Source organism: Ictidomys tridecemlineatus, chromosome 5 (genome assembly GCF_052094955.1).
Source record: "Ictidomys tridecemlineatus isolate mIctTri1 chromosome 5, mIctTri1.hap1, whole genome shotgun sequence".
NCBI lineage: Eukaryota > Metazoa > Chordata > Mammalia > Rodentia > Sciuridae > Ictidomys > Ictidomys tridecemlineatus.
Genome location: NC_135481.1, coordinates 25628134 through 25651765, shown reverse-complemented (window position 1 = coordinate 25651765; position 23632 = coordinate 25628134). Strand labels below are relative to the sequence as shown.

General features: G+C 33.1%; 2 protein-coding genes across 7 annotated transcripts in view; one reads left to right on the top strand and one right to left on the bottom strand.

Moving 5' to 3' along the window:
• Tex9 (testis expressed 9) overlaps window positions 1-2810 on the top strand; it is a 41555-nt gene extending 38745 nt beyond the window's left edge. For 4 of the 5 annotated variants that reach the window (XM_078049579.1, XM_021726917.3, XM_040274504.2 and 1 more), the window contains 2 exons: window positions 1962-2096; window positions 2575-2810. In XM_078049579.1, the coding sequence (XP_077905705.1) occupies window positions 1962-2096; window positions 2575-2652 (213 nt within the window). In that variant the 3' untranslated portion in view covers window positions 2653-2810. The remainder of the gene's footprint in view (window positions 1-1961; window positions 2097-2574) is intronic. The other variant, XM_021726922.3, reaches the window with a different exon arrangement.
• A 542-nt stretch (window positions 2811-3352) lies between these two features.
• Window positions 3353-23632, bottom strand: part of Mns1 (meiosis specific nuclear structural 1) — a 33924-nt gene continuing 13644 nt past the window's right edge. For both annotated transcript variants that reach the window (XM_021726924.3, XM_078049577.1), the window contains 7 exons: window positions 22506-22735; window positions 21711-21927; window positions 21504-21611; window positions 14640-14897; window positions 11334-11459; window positions 9638-9744; window positions 3353-6344 (listed from right to left, as the gene is read on the bottom strand). In XM_021726924.3, coding sequence (XP_021582599.2) covers window positions 9652-9744; window positions 11334-11459; window positions 14640-14897; window positions 21504-21611; window positions 21711-21927; window positions 22506-22735 — 1032 coding nt within the window. In that variant the 3' untranslated portion in view covers window positions 3353-6344; window positions 9638-9651. The remainder of the gene's footprint in view (window positions 6345-9637; window positions 9745-11333; window positions 11460-14639; window positions 14898-21503; window positions 21612-21710; window positions 21928-22505; window positions 22736-23632) is intronic.

The following is a 23632-nucleotide window of genomic DNA, read 5'->3' as shown; positions in this document are numbered from 1 at the left end:
TTTTTTTTGTGGTCTATGATAATGTATCCTAGAGAATGTTCCATGTGCACTTGAACACTTGAATGTTCCATGTGCAATAAACACTTGTTGGGAAGAGTGTATTCTTCTTTGGTCTAGTTCCTTTGTAGTAGTCAGAAAATAAACAAGGAAACAGGGGACCTGACTACTACAAAGCAACTAGACCAAAGAATAATAAACTCTTCCCCAAAATGGGTAGTTTTCTCAAGTGCACATTTTCTATCTAGTGGTTATATCTATTATTCAAAGCAAGGTACTTGTGTTTTCTACAATATTGTAGAGTTGTTTCTTTCTTTAAATCTCCTATAATGTTTGCTTCATACATTTAGGCACTCTGATACTTGATGCATAAATATTTATTATAACAGTTTTGACTTAGTCTATTTTCCCTTCCATCCCAGAGAAGGAAATGGGAATTGGCTGTACCAGTGAGGATGTGGGGAAAAGGCAAACAAATACCATGTGATGTCTGCCCATCTTATATGTGGCTTTTGCTTGATTAGGCATTTTCTTCATTGCTGCCTAATTGACTTCTAGAGTTCTCACAAAACTACTTAGGCCTGGAGCTTCCTAATCTGCCATCTTTCTAACATCACTTTTTTCCTTTTTTAGTTGTTGATAGACTTTTATTTTATTATTTTATTTATATGTGGTGCTGGAAATCGAACTCAGTGCCTCACACATGTCAGGCAAGTGCTCTACCACTGAGCCACAAACCCAGCCCTTGCTAATATCACTTTTAAAGAGTGTTTTTTTTCCTAAAGAAAAAGTATAGCTGGGTGTGGCTGTGCATACCTGTAATGTAATCCCAGCAATTCAGGCTGAGACAGAAGGCTTGTAAACTCAAAACCAGCCTCTGCAACTTAGTTCCTATCTCAAAATAAAAGGGAAATTGGGATGCTCAGTGGTAGAATGCCCCTAGCTTCAATACCCAGTGCCATGGTGGTGGTGGTGGGGAAGCCTATACCTACTGCACTTTACTTTTTCTAGTATTCTTTTTTTTACCTTTTTAAAATGTGTTTACATAAATAGATTTGGATTTCCTTGGCTAGCAGACTTGTCTGTCTTGCAGGGACCATGAGTTCCTAAATGGCATTAGGGTGTGTGTACTGGCCTGCAGTAAACGGGACATCTGCCCAGTGTTGGGACATCTGCAGCGGGTCTGCTCTTAGTGCCCCCAATACCATCACAGCCAAGGAGGACTATAATGGTGGAATATATAAATCATGTAATGTTTAGTATAAAGAAGGTTTACTGGCAAAATTATCAGTGATTTCCTCTTGGTATCATTTTATGAAAGAGTAAACATTTCAGTATTTCAAATACAGAGAGATTATGTTCACTGATTCTCTTTTGCATTGTGTAAGACAATTTTACTATGATGTAGTCTCCCTTATGAGCAGTGCATGAATTCTCTGCTAAGTTTTTAGACTATACCTGTTCCCTTAAACAGGTTCCCAAGAACCCTATCCTATAAAGATGTATGTATGCAGATTTCAAGGGCTTTTCAGAGGATTTCCACATAGAAATTTGTACCATCCTGGCAGTACTATTAGTCCAACAAGACTACTGCTTTTGTTTGAGGTCTATCCCTGTGAACCCATGAACTGGTTAAGTACATTCAGGAAAAATCAGGTGAATGAGGTCTTCAACCAGTATATCCTTTAAAGATCATATTTTGCTTAGTAGTGATTACTCATCTATGCCTTGAAATGTATTTTTGGGATTCAAATATTTGTTAACTGTCCAGAGTTCATTCAATACAAGTTTTTAATATGACCTGACCATCATAAAGCTATCAAATTCCAGTAATTTGGTAATACAAAGAAAATTTTATGTACATGTATATTTCAGTTAAAAATAATTTTTATTACTGATGTGAAATAAAAGAATTTAGTTAAAAGAAATATAAAGATTACATACTAGAAATTTTTCTTTTGTAGGATATAGCAAATGAAGAACACAAAAAAATTGAAATGTTAAAATCAGAAAACAAGAAGCTAGAAAAACAAAAAGGAGAATTATTGATAGGGTTTAAGAAACAATTAAAATTAATTGATGTTTTAAAAAGGCAGAAGGTGAGTATCAATGAAGGATTATAGATATTATCTGGACCTTTGTATTAGAGTTTTACTTTGTTTCATTTTGGTATCCTTAGACAAATTTTTATCTAAATAAAATCTATTATACATAAGCTTGTATAATGTATCATGCAAGTAAATAAGTTACATGGAAAATGGGACCGGTACAAATATAGAATCACATTTCCTTTTCAAACCTTAAAGAACTTTAATTCCAAATCACTGTTGTTCCTTGCTCTTAATATGTGGGAAGAAAGGAGTTCATAGTACTCCCACTTTCCTTTTTAAGGTATTTTACAATATTGAATTTTAATGGTAGGTTGGTACAGTATTACTGTTGGGATAAGAAAGGCTTTTCAAATATTTTGCTTATTAGAATGCATGTTTCTCAAATTTATATTTTGATATCCACACTTTTCCTTTTATAAGGTCTACTCAATATTAAGTCAGACAATATTGATTTCTTTTTAAACAGATGCACATTGAAGCTGCCAAGATGCTCTCTTTCACTGAAGAAGAATTTATGAAGGCACTTGAATGGGGCAATTCATGAATGATCTACTTCAATTAGTCTGTATAACTTAAAAAGTTAAAACTTTTTAATTTCACAAAAAAAATTAGATGTGGGGATATAAAACTTTTTCTCATATGTAATTATTAATGAAAAAGGAAATATTGTATAAAATAAAGCAGCAAGAATTTTTTAATCTATTTCTTACGACCATTTTTAATTTTTTTCTTAGGACCTTTTTGATATTTTACAACTACACTTAAAAATATTTTACATCCTGGGAGATGGAGCAAATGGTAGAATAGGACTCTCCAGTGATCCTTCCACAGGTGTAATATTTGGCACCCGAAACCTACAGGCACTGAGGTCTGTCTGCCTACTGATGAGGTTTGTACATAATCTAAGGCTGCTGCGCTGGCTAGCAGACTTGTCTGTCTTGCAGGGACTGTGAACTCCTAAATGGCACTAGGAGTCAAGGGGACATCTGCCCAGTGTAGGGTTTTACTGAAGTGGGCCTGCTATAAGTGCTCCTAATACCACCAGAGCCAATGAGGGCTGTAATGGTGGAATATATAAATCACGTATGTTTAGTATGAAGAAGGTTTATTGGCAAAATTAAAAGTATTAATTTGTTAATCCTGAGATGTATATAGGCACAAAGATGTAATCTGACATCAAATATATAAAGTGGAAATATACAGCAATCTTATGTGATCAAAGTTATCAGTTTAACATAATAACCTGTTTTATAAAAGTCTCTTTAATAATCACAAAGCAAAAGCCTGTAGTACACTAAAAATAAAAAGAATCAAATCATACAATTATGATAATGGAATGTGATGGACATTATTACATGGATGAAAACAAAAATTGGTGTGAATATTCTTTGTATACAACCAGAGATATGAAAAATTGTGCTTTAGAGGCTGGGGATATAGCTCAGTTGGTAGAGTGCTTGCCTAGCATGTACAAGGCCGTGGGTTCAATCTACCACTGGGGGGAAAAAAGTGTAATAAGAATTGTAATGCATTCTGCTGTCATATATAAAGCCCTAAGAGTGGAAGATCAACAAAGCAGAATCACAAAACAGTAGTAGTAAATGCTGGAATGTTAATGGATTAAATTTTCTAAATAAGAGGAGCTAAATGGATAAATAACAAAATCCACCCGTACACTTCCTGTAAGACTCAGGATGTACACAAAGTAAAGGGATGGCAAAAACATATTTCATACAGAGAGAACTAGGATAGTTATGTCAAAGTACACATTAGACACAAACTAGATTAAAAGGTCATTATGTAATATCAAGAGCATTAATAAGAAACTGTCAAATATGTATGCACCTAAATACATATAGCAGTTTTTATTAAATGATCTGAAGGGAAAGATGGTATAGGACCTCAATGACCCACATTCAACAATGGATAAATTGAGAGAAAAATCAAACATTGAATGTGAGTTTCACTTCTAAAAAACAAAATTTCATCCAAGAACAAAATACATATTTTTAAGTGCACTTAAAACATTCTTCAGGATAGATCACATTAGTCCACAAAACAAATTTTAATAAAATTACATCAAGTATCTTTTTTTTAGCCACAATGGTATAAAACTATAAATTGGTAACAGAAGGAACTTCAGAAACTTTACAAATACATGGAAGTTAAACAATATGCTCCTGAATAACCAGCAATCAGTGAGGAAAAGGTAAATTTTGAATTTGAGAGGAAAAATGAAAACTAAAGCATTTCTAAGGGAAGTTCAAAGCAATAAATGCATATTTCGAAAGGAAATAGTTCAAAACACCAAAATTGCACCTCAAGGAATTAGAAAAAACAAGCTCAATTCAAAATTAGTACAAGAAAGGAAATAATAAAGATCAGACATAAGGGAAACTGGAACTAGGAAAATGAGTCAGGTTGGATATCCCTACTCTAAAAATATGAAATCATCAATCCTCCAAAATCCAAGACATTTTGTCTGACCTGATGCCACAAATGAAAAACACTTAATGTGACAGGTTGTAGAAAATAGTTATGCTAAAAATACTGTAAGAAATTGCCTTCAGGGTATGTGCATATGGAATATAAAATGTATTTCATGTTTAGGATAGAGTTTCACCTCCAAGATATTATATATGAAAATATTCTTGTCCAAAGCATTTCAGATAATGGATAATCAACCTGTGCAAAAAATTAACCAAAAAAAAAAGGTTGGTTTTGGAAAAGATTACAGTTATCTAAACTTGAACAAGACTAAAGTTGAATAAAAGATTCAAAATCAGATGAAAAAGACATTAAAAAGGATCATAAGACTAATACAGTTATATGCCACCAAGTTGGATAAGTTACAAGAAATAAATTTATGGATGCACACAACCTACTATGATTGAATTATTGTTATGGTTTAGATATGAGGTGTTCCCATTGTTCAGAGATGAAACAATTGGATTATGAGAGGAATAATGGCTTAATCCTCTGATATGGATTAACTGGGTGGAGGAGACAAGTCACTGGGCCTTTGGGGTTTATTTTGTGTCCGTGGTGAGCAGAATTTTCTGCTTCCTAATTGCCATGTTCTGAGTTGCTTTCCTTCACCATACTCTCTGCCATGATATCCAACCTCTTCTTGGGTCCAGAGCTACGGAACCAGCCATCTATGGACTGAGACCTCTGAAACCATCAGCCATCAGATTGTTCTTGTCAGCTCTTTTGGTTATAGCAGCCAAAAATACTGATTAAAACAGAAATTGGTACTGAGAAGTAGGGTCATTGATGTGACTAACCTGGTCACATGGTTTGGAAGCATTTGGAGCTAGTTCTTGGAGGGTGGAATTTGCTAAAGTTTGGAGATGCAAACTGAAAAACTTTAAGTGTTATAAGCAAAGCTTAATGGGTGAATCTGGTGGGGTTTCATAAGACTAGAATGCCCACAGGACAGTGGAGAGTAAAGATTGGGCTCATGAGGTTTCAGAGAACGATTCTACTGGAAATTAAACTACAGTCTAAAGCAGTTGTCTACATTTTGCCCATGTTCTAAGACGCTTTGTGAGGCTGAATTTAAAATAATGGATGGAGGAAATTTCAAGGCAGCCCAGCATTCAGGCAGTGGCATGGATATTACTGGCAGCTTTTAACCAAGTTTACTGTGATAATTAGGAGGAGAAAGCAAAGATTTGAAAAACTTGGTCAGAGAAGTGTGAGTAAAACTGGGGCTAAGGAAGGTGTGGTTATTGAAGAGACACTGGTAAGTGCTCAGAAACAACAGGAAAGACTGATGTTCTGAGGACATCTCAGAAATTGACAAGATGACAACCATGTCAGGCTCAAGGATGCAAAAGTTCTTTTGAGAAGAAACCCTGCAAGAACCCTGCTTGCAGGGTGAGGGTGGGACTAGGAAGTATTTTCACCTTGTTCAGCCACTCAGGCTGCTTACAGCCATAGTCCTTAGAGACTACTGCTCAAGATGGCAGGAGACCTTGGCATCAACTGTGTGGTTCTTCAGGAATGCAAGACGCTAGGATTAAGGGGATCATGGAGGATTCCACCAAGATAAACTTTTCTTCCTCTACTTACTCTTGTCAGGTGTTTTGGTCACAGTGATGAAAAAGCTGATTTCTATGAAGAAACAAAATCTTAACAGACCAATAATGAATGTCTCCAAAGAAAAGCACTGATGGTTTCACTGCTGAATCATACCAATCATTTAAAGGATAGGAATTCTTCTCACTGTTCCTAAAAATAGAAAGGAAAAGAAAAGGAATTCTTCCAAACTCAACTCAACAGTGACTAGCATCACTCTGATACCAAAATAAGAAAAGGCATAACCAAACAAATTAGAGGCCATATCTCTGATGAACACACATGTAAACATCAACAAAATATCAAATTGAATAGTACATAAACATCATTCACCATGATCAAGTGGAAATCATTCCAGGAATGCAAAATGATTCAACATATAAACATATCACCCTAGTGGAATGAAGAACAAAAACTTTCAACAGATGCATAAAAAACACTTGATAAAATTCAATATCCCTTTATGATAAAAATGCTGAAGAAACTAGATATAGAGGGAATGTTCATCAGCACAATCAAAGTCATATGACAAAATAGTTAACATCATACCAAATGGAAAAGTTGAGCTTTTCCTCTAAACTCTGGAAAAAGACAAGGAAGCTCATTTGTGCTACTTTTATTCAAAATACCAGAGGAGGTCCTAGACTAGGGCATTTTATTAGGCAAGAGAAAGAAATAAAAGGTATCTAAATTGAAAAGGAAAAACTGTCCTTATTTGCAAATGATTTATATATAAAAGGCCCTAAGGACTATACCAAATATCTGTTAGATCAAATAAATTCAGTAAAGTTATTGGATACAACAGTCAACATAATAAATCAGTAGCATTTCAATACACTAATAGCAAAGTATCTGGAAAAAAAAGCAATCCTTTTTACAAAAGTTATCAAAAACAAAGAAAAAAAGGTAAATTTAACAAAGGAGGTGAAAGATATCTGTTCTGAAAGCTACAGAATATTGAATAAAAAATACAAATGAAAGATGTTCCATGTTCACAGAAGAACAAATATTAAAATGTTTATACCACCCAAAGAGACATATCAATGAAGTCCACCTCAAAACACCTATTATATTCTTCACAGAGATAGGAAAAAATCCTAAAATTCAAAAATAGCCCAAATAGCCAACATAAGGGCGGGGGGCAGAGGCCATATAATGCCTGATTTTCAAAACATATTACAAAGTTATATTAACCAAAACAGCATGGTACTGGCATAAAAACAGACACATAGACCAAGGTAAAAAAAAAATAGCACAAATAAATTAATGCATTTACAACCAAATGGTTTTCAACAAAGATGCCAAGAATACATGATGGGGAGAGGACGGTCTCTTCAAAATAGTGGTACTAGGAAAGTCAGATATCCACATGCAGAAGAATGTCAGACCCTTATCTCTCAATATATACAACAATTAATTCAAAATGGATCAAAGACTTAAATGTAATATCTGAAATTAAGAAACTACTAAAAGAAAACAGTGGAAAAGCTTCTAGACATTGATCTGGTTAGTGGTGGACAATTATTTTTTTGGATATGACCTTAAAAACACAAGCAATGAGTTAAATGGACTTAGAATACACTAAAAGCTTTCTATACAGTCAACAGTGAAGAGACATCTACAGAATGTCAAATTTTTTTTTGCAAAGTATACATCTGATAATATCTAAAATACATATGGAACTCAATAACAATACAAAAAAATCCCACTTTACAAATGGGCAAGACATAATTAGACATTTCCCAGAGAACACATATAAGCCAAGTATATGAAAAAAATGCTCAATATCATTAATGATCATGGAAATGTGAATAAAAACCACAACAAGATACTACTTTGCTCTAGTTAGAATGGAGTTTACCAAAAAGACTAATAACAACAAGTACTGGGCAAGGGTGTGGAGAAAAGAAAAACTTGCACACTGTTGGTGGGAATACAAATTATCAGAGCCATTATGGAAAACAGTATATGAGTTCCTCATATATTAAAAATAGTAATCCCATTATTGGATATATATCCAAAATAAATGAAATCCATATGGTGAAGAAACATGTGCATGCCTGTGTTTACTGCAACACTATTCACAATAATCAAAATATGGAATTAACCTATGTGTAACAATGGATGAATGGATAAAGAAAATGTGATAAATATACATAATGTGATACTATTCAAACAAACAAAAAGAATGAAATGCCATCATTTGCAGTAACATGGATGACCTTGAGGACATTATGTTATCATAATAAGCCAGACACAGAAAGACAATGCACGATCTCGCTCATGTAGTTTCTGGGGGGAAAAAAAAAAAGCTAATCTGACAAGTAGAGACCAGAATTGTGGTTGCCAGAGGATGTATTAGGGTCTGTAAACAAGTCAAGATGGCGCCTGGCATTTTGCCAGAGGGAGTGGTTCGTGAAGTAACGCCAGCGAGCCATTAAGTGTGGAGATTCCTTATTGGTTGACTGCTGTTATCTAGTTTATGTTAATTAAGATAAGCTGTGTGTAATGTATATATACCCCTCCTGTTCTACAATAAATGGCTCCCACTCCTGCTATATCAGTGTACACAAGTTGCTCGTTACCCTCTGGTTATTTTGCTGCAGCCGGACTGCGGCAAGGATGAGTGATTGGAGGGGACATATAAATATGTTGGTCTAAGGATACATAATCACAACTAAGAGGAATAAGGTATTTATTACATAGCATGATGACTATATTTAATGACAATATATTATGCTCTTGAAAAATGCAAAAAATGGTTGTTATGTGCTCTTAACACAAAAATGGTAACTATGTGAGTTAATATGTGTAAATTAGCTAGATTTAATCATTGCACAATGTATTTATACTTCTAAACACTGTAGAACATGATAAATACATGTAAATTTACTGTCAATTAAAAATTATTTATGTTCTAATGATTTTATATTCATTTATGAACTAGAGAGATTCTTTTTAAGTACCTATGATGATCAAGCTCATTCAGTAATAAAGCACTTTAAATTCTTACTCTCTTTATTTACTATTCTCCTCTTTTATATTTGACAGCAAAATGTACTTTAAAACCAAAGTCTAAATATGCATTTCCCTGGCCAAATTAGTAAAGTTGCTAAACATAACTAGAGATGGAGGCAGTTCACTAGAACCTAGAACTTGGTATAAACTAAGGTAAATAGACTGTCTAGAAGATGGGATGCAAAAAAAAAAAAAATCTCTGAACAGTAGGACAGGTACTGAGAAGCTAGCCTCCTAGGTTTGGAGCCTAGGAGCACATATGCATGCATATATGTAAAATAAATTTTCAGTTAAAATATTCATTTGACACTTGTTTATAAATTATGAAATACAGTGATAGAAAGTGCAAGAAAACATTCCTACTCTAACTCTAAAACAATAGTTACGCTGACATCTAGTGGTAATGTACAGAAAAATCCAGATTTTACCAAGTTTGATGGTATCACTTTTCTTCACAAATTTCCTTCCTTTTCTGATATGCTTTCCTAAACTCTTCACCAAGCATATCAATATCATCCTCTTTTTTAAATATTCCCTATAAGAAAAATATTTTGTGTTACTTTTTGAATGCCAGAATATTGCACTAAATGCTTTAAGACTAACAAATACACAGACATGAGTTTAGTAAAGTTATCCAAAACAATGAAATCTATTCAATAAATTTATGAAACTTAAATCAATATTTTCCAAAAATATGACTTTACATTATAAGTATTCTTAGACCTAATTTCCTGACTTATCAGATCCAGAGCAGGAACTTGTGATAGGAATCTGGGATCTTCCACTTTATAATTACAATTGCCTGGAAGGAAAGGAATTTATATTGTACCCTACTCTTGTCTAAAACAGTTCTATAATAAGATGGAGATTAAAGGTGAAGAGACTAAGCTCTACTAGACTCATACATGGAATCAGTTCTTCATGCCTCTCTTCTATGGCTAATCAGTGAACATTCTGTCAGGAAAGAATCCAGATTTGGAGTTAAGTCATTTAAGCAAGCCCTTTGAAATTCTTCATATTTCTATTTATTTTTCTTTTCCCCTATAGAAAACAGCAAAAGCCTCTTTAAAACAAAGTTAAACTGAAATATTTATCTTGCATTCTAAAGGAAGAGGTTAGTTAAGTTATCTAAAACAATGAAATCTATTCAATAAAATTTATGAAACTTAAATCAGTATTTTCATTTAGGTCATTTGGGGCCATTAGGACAAAGAATAAAGGTCATTTTTGGGTGATCAGGATTATTAGATCATTCTCCTGCCTCCACAATTATTCTCCCCACAAAAAATATTGACACCCAGTTACTCTCCTAGAATTTATAACTATTTTATGAAATTTATCAATTACATAGATTTTTCATTAATAAGCCCATTGAGAATAATAAACATAACTAATTTCATTAATTCTAAACAATTAGACTATAAGGTCCTGAAGCCAGGCAATAATTACTCATATATTTATCTTTCTTCTTTCTTAGTTTTGGACTGAACATTAAAGATGCATTTCTTCTTACTTAGTTTTGGACTGAACATTAAAGATGCATCTCTCAAAAGATAGATTTATATATTTGAAGGATGGTGATTTTAATTATATGAGTCTAGATGTTGAGGTGACCTATGAAACTCATTATTTTATGAGATATCTATGAAAATTTATGATCTTTTGGAATTACTTTTAAAAATTAAAGTTACCTAGACCTAGTTATAACATAACCTCCTAATATAGAAAAGATCTGTCTCAAACTCAGTTCAAGCATAGGCCTGTCACTGTGTTACCAATTACAATGTTTTCACATAATTTATTATCTTTGGTACATAAAGTATTGTGGTTGCTTTAGGGTGGTTTATTTCTAGATCTCTGATGGTGAAAAGGGAGAAAAGAACCTAAAATCTAAATTCAATTAATAATCTCATAGCTCAATGTGCCAAGACCAACTCTCTCATTTTAGAGATGTTTAAATATGATCCTGGTGATTATGATTATTCAATGCCTGGCCAAAGTTCCACTAATGCTTTATAACAGAGCAAGATATGTGTGACAACTTCATTTTCTGATATTCTAATATCACATTGTTTCCACTATTTGAGGCCACGAAGATTATTCCTTGAGCTAAATCTCACTTACCTTAGGGAGATATCCTAATAATTTTGTAGCATGTTCTTTGAGAAGTTTTAGCCTTTCTTCCTCAATAATATTGTTAATACAACCTTGTCTTCTTTGCTGTAACTGCCATTCTTCCAGCTCACGTTGCTGGAAATGCAAATCAGGTTTTACTAATGGTCATGGAATATGTTAATCTTTTTAAAAAGTTTTCAAATAAAACTATTCTTTCAGTGAATTAGGTGATAAAATTAATGAATTATTTGTGATAATAAGTTCAAAAGATATTAGTGCATAATATCTCATACTATTTTATATGTACACACATAACTTTTTTCATTTTTTAAAGTTACAAGAATAATAGGTATGACTACAATTTTTTAAGGAAACAAGTATATATAGCAAAATGTCAATACCAAGTATTAAAGGAATGATTTCCTAATAAACAGTGTAAAGACAGTTTACTGTGTAAGACAAAAACAATTAGTAAATAAAACAGAGTTATCTAAAGGATAAATATTTTCTTATATATATCAAATTTTTTCAAAGTCCATATAAAGCACAGGTGAAACAGCAAGAATTCCAGCAGAAGAACCAGCATTTCTCAGGAAAAACTCTTAATACTCAATCACATTAAAATTCTGTGCCATGTAGTGCAAATGTTATGACTGTAGGTCAAAGTTTGAGGTCTTAATTAGGGACTCATGGAACTGTATCCAAATGTGCCTATTGGATAGGGAAGGATACAAAATGCAGATCATTGAGATAGTGATGCATCTCTACCAGGAATTGCTTGAGAGTAATGCTAAATTCTCCCTTGAAATAATACACTGAGGTCACTACTTATTCAGTCTACTCCTCATCAAAGATATATAAACCATAACGGAGTATGTGAAAACAAACTTCTATGTAAGCTAATAACTCATCTAAGTTACTGTATAAATATAAAAAAGTATGCTGGCACATAGCCAATCCAATGCCACTGAAAACTGGAACTGCTTCTCAAAATATTTTTATCTACTATATTGGATAAATTTTTAATTTTTTACAGAATAAGAAAACATTTATGTTCAACTGAGAAAAAACTTACTCTCTCACTCACTGATTATTCTTGCTACTGAATCAAAGGTTGAGTTGCTCTTAATTAATTTGTCTCTAAGATAAAATAGGGTATTGGAATCTGCCATGAAATTGTTGTACCTGATTTTTATTTTTTGAGTTACAATTCTAAGGCTTCTTTATAGCCAGCTGTGGCCACAAAGTCAGTGGAATGTAAGTGACCTTCATATGGAAGCTTCCACCTTTTATCACTATCTCTGCTTGAAACATGGATACAAAGGCTAAAGATCTAGCTGAGATCATACACACGGGGTGAGATCATACACATCTATGGGCTACACCCACAGATGCCGCCGGAGTGAAAAGCTGGAAAGAGTCTGAGTCCCTGAAGACCAGGGAACACACCTCCATTTCAGCCCTGGATTGCCTTCCGGTAGATTTTCATATGAGAGAACAATAAACTAACCACTCATCTACCGTTAATGAGACTCAATTTCTAAACCTAATTGTGACATTCTTTATAAAGGGGAGATGTAAGAAACTTCTGTAATATTGGGGAAAAGCACACTTAGATTTTTGTCCAATAATGCAGAGTATCTCAGGTAAAATATAGCAATTTCCTTCCTTGGACACTGGTCACAGTAAGTGTATATCCTAAAAAAAAAATTCTGGTAAATAGTGTAAATGACTTAGACAGCATGAAACCTATTTACCCATATAAGAGAAATTCTGAATAGCTCTCTTAGTAGGAAATTATGGGGAGTTTCAGATTTTGTCTAATTATAAAACTCTTTAGAGGTAAACACTAGCTAGGAACAGTTCTGAACTCTTAAAAAGCAGGATCAGAACCTCACGCTTAGCAGTGTAAGTCTAATGGAATGATGATTTTTTGTTGCCTGAGGCCAAAACAAAAACATGGCCCAATCCTCCTGACACTTAAAGCTAAGTCCACAGCCTCATACTTGATTTTTATTAAAAATTAAGACATAAATTTTATAATTTACAATTTATGCATTAGGTGGTTTTCTTTCTTTTTTTCCATCTTCTGCCTCAAAAAATTTTTTATTATTATTTTTTTGCATTACAATTCTTAATACACCTTTATACCACAATTTATCATGTCTCTGATTGTATATAAGGTATGTTGAGGTGGTTTTATTTCATTGCCATTTGTAGCTGTCTTGCTGACTATCTCTCCAAGCCAAGAGAGAGGACAGTCAGTCACTGGTTCTACTTTTTTATAAGCAAGATTCAAAGCCTTAAGAGAATTCCCAAAATCTTTTAACTTTCTATCTTCTTAATTACTGTGCTTCCTAACATGGTTGATCACATTCATTAATACAACATTAAGTATTTATCACACATCAGGCACACTGCTAGGTACTTTATAAATAATCATCTCCCTTAATGTACAGAGTTAAATCATGACTGGTTTATATCAAGGCTAAGAAATTGAGATTTTACCCTATAAGAGTCCACTGAAGTTTAAGCAGGAGAGGGACATGATGAGATCTTTTAAAACCCTGGTAACATGTGGCAGACAGACTAGTGTTACAAAGTGACCAGTTAGAAGACAATTTCAGTTAGTCTATGAGAATGCTACTGAATGTCTGAACAGTTACAAATGAACTAGATTTCAGAGTAATTGCTGAGGTAGAATCAGTACAATTTGGTAACCAAATAAAAATCATTAATTGAGTAAGAGGGAAAATCTAGGAATGATTCCAAGGTGTGTTAGGCTTTTGTTGCTGTGACCAAAATACCTTCCTTTTCACAGCTTTACATGTGGCCCTCTCAGGACTGCCTGCAGGGGTTCTGACCCTGCAACATTGTCTGACCTCCCAGTTCTCCTCGTTCAGTGACTCTCACTGGTAAAGGTCCAGCTTCTTAACACAGTGTTCCAGGTACTCATGCCCTGTCAGCTCTACTCTGCCATCAACACCATGCATATCTATATAACAGTACATGCATGTGACAAATCTTTATAATTAGTTTTTGTATTGTTCTCTCCACCAAGACCATAAATTCACAGATGACATAGACTTAGCTGTATTTACCTTTATGTTCTCAACACCAAACCATATTTAGCACATACAAAACACCAATAAATAGTTTCTTGATTCCTTAATAAATGCTTGGTCAGAAAATATATCGTATGATTGATAAACAGATATCTAACACTGGCATATAAAAAGGTCTCAGTAAATGTTTAGTGGATGAACAGATAAGTTGATTGCTGTTCAGTGCCAACAAAAAACCTTTTATTCTTACCTTGTCTGCAAGAAACTGGTTTCGACGTTCTTCAATAAGTTTTTCCACAGCCCTTCTATGTTCCAGTTGCTTCATTCTTTGTTTCTGAGCATTCATTAATTCTATTCGATCATCCTCAGCAAGTTTAGCTAGCATTGTTTTTCTAAAAGCCTCCTCTTCTTCTTTTGCAGCCTGTAATACTAATTCCTTCAAAGCCATTTGTTCTTCAAAATCTTGCTTCAACTCTCTCTGCTTTCTCAATTTCTCTTCTACTTTTTCCTAAATAATGTAGATAAGTTAATTTAGTAATCATTATGCCTTTTTATGACACTTTGCCCCACCATTTAAAACTATTTGGATAAAGGACACGTTCCTTTGGATAGCTTTCTATTACGGTATATATTTCTGATCTTGGTTCTATACTCATAATTAACATATAACACTTTGAAAAGAGTTAATTTTGCACACCTGACTATTAATCTGTGGTCTCTGAAATGTGCACCAACTATGAATCATTCTAGAAACTTGCCGGAAACAGCTGTCCAAACCACTAAGTATTTTTCAGTTTCCAACTTCCTGTTTATCAAAGCTGCATTTATCCAACTTTAGTCTTCTAATACTCTTTTCATTCTCAAAATTCTTTAAAATTTAAAAACAATAATCTAACAATGACAATTAGACAATTTTCAGGGAAATTCAAATTCACTTGAAGCAGCAAAACTCTTTTCCTCCAAGTTTTATTTTCCAAACATTGATGAAAAATTTCAAACACACCAAAAAATTTAAAGAATTTTACAGTAATCATCCACATCTAAAACCTAAATTCTAATTATGTTTTACTAGTCTTGCTTTATCATCTGTCTATTCAATTAGGACTATTATAAAAAAATTATATGTATATGTATACATATATATATTATATATAAAGTTATAATTTACATATATATATATATAGTTATAATTCCTTTTTTAAAAATCTAACCAACTTTGCCCAATTCTAGCACAAGCTCCATGTAAGCCAATATCCTCAATGCATCTAAAATAACTGTCTTAACACCTGTATTGGTGAGGGTTCTTACAGATAACAGGGACCATAAAAGATTTACTACAGGTCATTGTGTTGCATACAGGACTTCTGGAAGGACCAGAAAACCAATGTTTCCCCATGACAATGCTGTCAAAACTGCCCCTAAATGATCTGCTCTTCCTGTGGTGTGGCTGTTATCTCATTTTGCTCACTTGTATCTTCACACCTTAAAAGGAGGGAGACAAGTGTGGGAGATAATCTAGGTCATATGAAGACCTTAACTAAAAGAAGAGTCATTTTTACTTTTTAGTTTTTATAATATAGTAAAACAACTGTTTCCAAAAAGGGTGGGTAGAGTAAGTGAACATCAGCTTTATCAACACTGTTCCCTATATATAGCTACATTGAGTATTCTTCTCTTCTTTGTCCCTTCTTCATTATGTACCTTGAAGTCCTACTCTGTCTATAAAGTTTTCTCCAGTCTAATATTCATCTTCCTTTCTGGCCTCTTAATTAAAAAACATCAATTTATCATCTAATTGTATATTATATATATAATATGTCATATGTCCTCACTGAAAATAATTTCCTAGAGGACATATTTTGTTTTTCATTGGGATGCTGGCTGCATAAATGTTTCTATAATATATATTTTGTGTTTATTTGCTATGTATTATGTAGAAGGCTCCTTGAGGGCAGAGTTACTGTCTCATTTGGTTTGGAATTCCTCTAGAGTTTATCACAACACTCTGCATACAGAAATATAATATATACCAAAGTTAATATAGTAATATAGTTGATATTTCCTGAAATCCATCTCCCATACAAAATTTTAGTTCAATTCAATAGTGAAGACATCTAGCTAAAAAACAGGTAAATGTTTGGCAAAAATAAAATATTTCCAATGTAGAGTGTTCCTGTACTCTTTGATAAGTCTCGATCAGTATTATTAAAATTATATACCATGAACTGCATGATTTTCCATTCTGTGGTTTTAGAAACAGCTGTTCATTGAAACTTTGAAATAATTTGCTATAAAACTACTTTGATTCTGGGAACTTTCAGGAGATCTCCTAATCTAGATTCTCCTACAGACTAGATATTTTACTGGGGGAGATAATACCAGTAAATAGCAGGGAGGGACAAGCAGAGTAAAATGGGAAAGGAAGAAAAGCAAACACACAATGTTACATCGCTGAGCTGGTGACCATGGTGGACAACTGAGGCTCAGTCCTGTCAGGACCTTGTAAGGAGTATGTGGATGTTAACTTTCTGCTCCCAGAAACTGTCAGCACCGAGTCAGTCTAAGCTTTCATAAAAGTTCTCCATAGCTGTCACTGAAATCAGAAGGTGGGACTGAGAGGACATGAGGCAAGGCAAAAAAGTATTGGAGGCAGGAGATAGCTGTCATAATATTTTGCCTGATCATACAACATTTGGAAAATCGGCTGGTTTAGATTTCCACATTAATATATAATTGAATAAGTAACCTCTTTTTTCCCCTGATCGTCTCTATATTTCCTTTGATAGACCACTTATCCTTTCTTAATCTATTTGGACTTTTTTTATGTTCTTTTTGATAAAATGTCTTAGTTTTTCCTTAATAGTAAGCAACTAGATTAATTGATAGTGTGTTTTCCTAATCTTAGTTAATTTCCACTTGTAATCTTTATTTCCTTATACATTCTTGCTCTAATACTTGAATTTGTATCCTTTTTCTAAGTTCACTATTTTTTTTCCACGAAACTTCACTAATTGCCACAGGTATCAGTATTATAAAATCTTATATATTTTGATATATAGAAATAGTATCCTCTAAATAGTTGCAGTTTTTCTCTTCAATCAATAACCGAGAAAGATGTTTTTGAATATTTAGTTAGTTGATTAAAATATTTCTTACTAATTTCTCGCATTTCCCTTGCATTATGCTGGTAAATTTCCTTTAGATTTCTAATAGCTTTAAAAATTATGTATTTCAAGGCAATGCTACATGGAAGATTAGTTTCTTTTATTACACCTTCAGTATCAATTATATTTTTTATCTGTAATACTTAGGATTTGTTTGATGTTCTAGTTTATCTGGTGATAACCCTGAATCTATCTGCTTCCTAATTGTTCATAAATACCTGATATGCCTTCATTTATCATTTTATTAACTTTTCTGCACAGTTTGATCTTATGTATGTGAATTACATTAAGATATTCTAAAAGGGTCTGTACATATTTTTTACATTCTTATGTTGTTAATCAAGAACATACATGCAATGTATTTTTATATCAATACATGTATGTAGCGATTTCCTCCTCACTAATGAACCAGTGTATCTAAAAGAACAATTTGTTTTGATAAAGCTGAAAATTATTATACAAAACAATAGTACTAGTTACAATTTATTACATGCATATATCTTGTTTTGTGAAGAATATGTTAAAATCTTTTTGCTTCCTTAAAGATTGGATTCTTTAAAGACTTCAGTATACATACAGTAAAGTGTTCTTTACAACTTACATAAAGGTTTTCTGCAAGATTGAAATATAGGAAATATTTTATCCCAGACTGTGGTTTGCATTTCATTTTCCTAGAAATGTTAGGAAGTTATTAATGGTGAAAAAGCTCAATCTCTAAATTTTTCTTTAAAAGACATGCCTTCTTTAAACCTATCAACAAATGCCATTCCCAATTTCATGAAGACCTTCTTGTGTTTGCTTCTGTAAATTATATAGTTCTAGCTTTTTTGTTCATATCTGAGTCCCATTTTGAGTTAATATACTAAAAACTAAAATAACAGGAGTTGGTAAAAATGTGGAGACATTGGAACCCTCAGACATTATTAGCATGAGAATGTAAAATGGTACAGCCTTTGTAAAAAGCAAAGTTAGGCAGTTCATAAAAAAATTAAACACAAAATTACCATACTGGGGCTGAGGTAGATAGCTCAGCAATAGAGCACTTGCCTAGCATGCCTGAGGCCCTGGGTTCAGTCTTCAGACCCCCCACCCAAACACACAAAATGGCCTAGCAATTCCACTTCTATGAATATACCCAAAATAATTTTTAAAGGCGTTCTAACAAAAACTTGTATACAAATATTCATAGTAGCAATATTCAAAAACATCAGAAGGTAGAAACAAAAAAAATCAACTGTTGAATAGATAAACAAAATGTGGTATGTCCATATAATGCATATTATTTAGTCAAAAAATGAATGAATTACTGATACATGAATGACCTTTAAAAACGTAATGTTAGAACTGAGGATGCAGCTCAGTGGCAGAGTACCCAGCATTTGCAAGGTTCTGGGTTCAATCTTCAGCACAAGAAAAAAAAAAATATGCTAAAAGAAAAAAGCTGAGCATTAAAGGTCACATTTATATGAAAATAACTAGTAGTAAAGTCTATAAGGCACAAAGTAGACAAGTGGTTGTCAGGGGCTAGGGTAGAAGAGAATGCACACAAATACCCTTCTCAGGTAATGAAGATGTTTTGGAATTAGAGGTGATAGTTTCACAACATTGTGAACATTCTAAATGCCTCTGAATTATACACTTTTATTTAAAATAGCTAAACTGGTAAATTTTATGTCATGTGAATTATACCTCAATTTTAAAAATACTGATATAACTGAAAGGCTAAATACACAAATTCACAATATGTTAGAGACATCAATAAACCCTCTCTTAACACTTGACAGAACAACCAACACAGAAAATCAGTAGGGATGAGAAAGAGTCAACACCATATCACCAAGTAGTACCTAACCAACATGTATAAACGATTTAATCAACAAGAGCAGAATATGCACTCTAGTGCCCCAGAACAAATTTAATGAAATCGAGATCAAACTGAGTGTGTTCCTGATCACAGTGGAATCAAATCAGAAATCAGTAACTAAAAAGATAGCAGGAAAAATATCTGGATATTTGGAAATTAAGCAGCATAATTCTCCATAATGAATGAAGAAAGAAGTCTTAAGAAAAATCAGAGCCAAGTATAGTGGTGCACACCTGTAATCCCAGTGCTTTGGGAGGATGAGGAAGGAGGATCGAAAGTTCATAGCCAGCCTTAACAACTTAGCAAGGCCCTGTCTCAAATAAAAACATAAAAAAGGACTGGGGATATGTGCCCAGTAGTTAAGCAACCCTGGGTCCAATGGCCCGTACCGAGAAGGAAGAAAGAAAGAAAAAAATCAGTAAATTTTAGTTAATGAAAATAAGATGCGGCAAAATTTGTGAGATGCAACTAAATAAGGACTGAGAGACATTTATAGCACCAAATACGCACACACATTTAGGAAAATGCATATGCAGATTCAGTATCCCTAATTCAAAAAATTCAATATCCAAAATCCAAAGCTTTTACACAGCATCATGCTGGCATGTCAAGATTTGAATTTTAGAGAATTTCTAACTTAGGGTTTTTAGATTAAGGATGCTTAACCAGTGAAGTCCATAAACATATTCCCAAATCCAAACACTCCAAAATATGGAACACTCTGAAAGCAATAAAAGATAGTAAACCTGTGTAACACTAATTGCATGCATGTGAGAAAAGTCTAAAATAATCTCAGCTTCTACCTCTAGAACCTATAAAAAGAGAAGTAAAGTAAACTGAAAGCAAGAGAAAGAAAATAATAAAGATATGACCTGGAATCTAATGGATTTAAAATTAGGAAACAAAAAAATAATAATTTACGAAACAAAAGGCTGGTTTTTAAAAAAAAATCAGTTAAGCTGAAAGACCTTTAATAAAGTTAACCAAAAATAAATATATAAATATGTTTTGCTTATGAGTTCATTAGGTTATTTTCACTTTTAGTTATTATGAATGGTGCTGCTATGAACATTAATATACAGATTTTTGTGTAGACTTAGGATCATTAATTTTTCATTATTGTTATTTTCTAACTTATTTATTAAAACACATGAACTCCCCATTAAGTACTGCTTTAGCTGCTTCGCACATATTTTGGTATACTCTTCTTTTATCATAAATTTGAAAGATCTAATTTCCACTATGACTTCTTCCTGTGCTCACTGCTTATTTAGAAGTGCATTGTTTATTTAAAATATTTTTAAGGATTTTACATGTATATTTTCAATATTGATTCCTAATTTAATTACACTGTAGTCAGAAAACATACTTGGTATGTTTTAAAACCCTGTGAATTTATTGAGAGTTACTTATGTCCTAGAATATGATCTGTCTTGGTGAATGTTCTATGTGTACTTGAACGGAATTTGTATCCTGCTGTTGTTGGGTGGAGTATTCTCTGAATATCAGTTAAGTCAGGTTTGTTGACATTGTTGCTCAGCACTGTATCCTGTGATTCAGATCACTTAGTCTATATATTAGTAAGAAAGGAATATTAAAATCTTTAACTCTTGATTGTGGATTTGTCTATTTCTCTTTTCAAACCTGTCAGTTTTGCTTCATGTATTATAAAAGGTTTGCTAGTTAGGTTCATATGCCTTTAGAACTATTATACCCACTACATTAATCTTACAAAAATCCTTGTTCTGAAGTTGACTTGGTCTTATATTAAAATAGGCACTCCAACTTGCTTTTAATTGACTAGGGTCTATGTAGTATATATCTCTTTTTGCTTTAAACTACATGTTGTCTTCATACTTAAATTTGCTGATTACAGACAACACAGTTACATTACACTTTATGATACAGTCTATGAACTCTCTGAGTGCAGCTTTTTTATTCAACTTGAAAATGTCTTAACTGCATTGTTTACACCATTTACCTAGAGTGCAATTATCGATAGGTTGGGTTTAAATTTACTCACTCTACTGCTTCATCTCAATATTATAGTCTTCTATTAATAATTCTTTTAATATCTGAAACTTACTCTTAGTTGCCTCCTGTATATTTCAGCTTGTTCTTCCTGGTATAATTCCTGTCGTACTTGTTCCAGGTCTTCACGTTGCCGCAGCATTTCTGCCAATTTCTGAGTCAGCTATTAAATTAAAATATATATATATATTTATAGGATCCAAATTCAATACCTAATTATTTCATAAATTCACCATTGTCAGAGAAGTGGTTATTTTAATACCGCATTCTGAAGCTGCAGCCTTTTTTCCTCATTTTCCTGAACTTTTGCCATCCTTTGTTCTTCTCTTTGCTGCTGCATGTTAGCAAACTCTATGATTTTTCTGTTTTCTTCTTCCATCTCCTCACGTTTCTTGTTTCTCCAGATAGTCTGCTCTTTCTGAAACTCCTCAATATATTTTCTAGTTGCATTCATTTTTTCTAATTTTTGTTGTCTTTCCCTAAAGAGCAATAGCAGATATAGTTTTATAGTAAAAGAAATAATAAAATATAAAAAAATAAAAAGTTCCTTCTGTTAATAATAATGTTCAGGGAAACAACTTCCCTATTTACAGTTTGTTCATTAACACTACAAATGCCTATTACGTGTCACTACAAATTTTCTCTGGATAAAATACTACTGTACTTCTCTTTTAACCTACTAATGGAGTTTTATGCATCTCATTTCAGAAAGGCTATGACCTGTTAACATGAGCCTTGTAGTCTACTCTTAAGCTGTCTACTAAGGAAATTTATCAGAAAATATGTCCCATAACATATGGTATGGATATATTTAAGAAACAAAGATTTAGGTCAATCAGTAGTAAATAAGCATTTATTAAATATGAGATACTTATTAACAATCATGCTGACAAAGATAAAGAAGAGCTGGTCTCAATTTTTGTGATCATAATATTTATTGAGCATTTACTATGTATTCACACTGTTATATGTGCTTCACCTCTTCACAACAAACCTATGACAAATCCGAAGTAAACGTTCAGGCATTAAGAATTTTAAGTTTCCATGACAAACTTACATTTGATCTTCTTCATAGATTTTTCTAACAATTTCATCAATCATGAGTTTCTCTTTCAGCAAGTGCTCATAAGCTTCCTGCTTTTTTCTCTCTTGTTCTTCCAGTTGTTTCTCCAAGTCAAGACAGTACAGCGCTTTAACTTTGTTTTTTCTATCTTCGGCAGCATGTTCTTCCTTCATCATTCTCTCGTGCTCTTCCATCATGGTCTTGGCTATTTCAGCATCACGTTTCTGATATTAAAACAAACTTTATCTTTCTCTTTTCAAATCTGAACCCAGTATGATAAAATACTTTAAATAAATGTAACTGAACATTATAAAGCCTGTTACATAAAATAAATTTTTTCAGCTGTCTAGGTAAAAAAGTCAAAAGTAAGTCATTGTGACCTAAAGGGTCTGAATGATGATGCTTGGGTAATACCTGATAAGGATAATCAATAAGTCTATACCAGAAAAACAGTAAGAAAAATTATGAGTACTTTATTAGTAACCATTTTAAACTATGAAAGCAGTAGTGATCTTTTTCTTTTGTTATAAGTTGATTCTCAATTTTGATTTTTCATAGTATCAGTTGCTATTTGGAATCAAGATGGTACTGCCATTTTCATATAGGTCTGCTATTAAATGACTCTGAGCAGCTATTAAGTTTCTCCTAGTTGAAGCTTTCTTTCCTGCCATCATCCCTTGAGTTTCTTCTTTCTCATGTATTAAAGGCCCTTTGTAATCTCTTTTACTTGAAAGGGTTATATATGCTACTGTGCCTGTTTTCTGCAGTTTTAATACACTCTGTACTGAGTTAGAGACAATCCTTTTCTTGGATGGATTAAATCCCTTAATTATTTTGAGCAATTTCAAATCATTTAACAAAATATGTTTAAATTAAATATAATGGAGCATTTTTTAAAATTAATGTTTGCCTTTATGATCACATCCTAGCATTTTTGGGTGTGGGGGGGTATCAGGGATTGAATTCAGGGGCACTCGACCACTGAGCCCATCCCTACCCCCATCTGTATTTTATTAGAGAAAGGATCTCACTGAGTTGCTTAGCACCTTGCTAAATTGCTAAGGCTGGCTTTGAACTCACAATCTCCTTCCTCCGCCTCTCAAGCCACTGGGATTACAGGC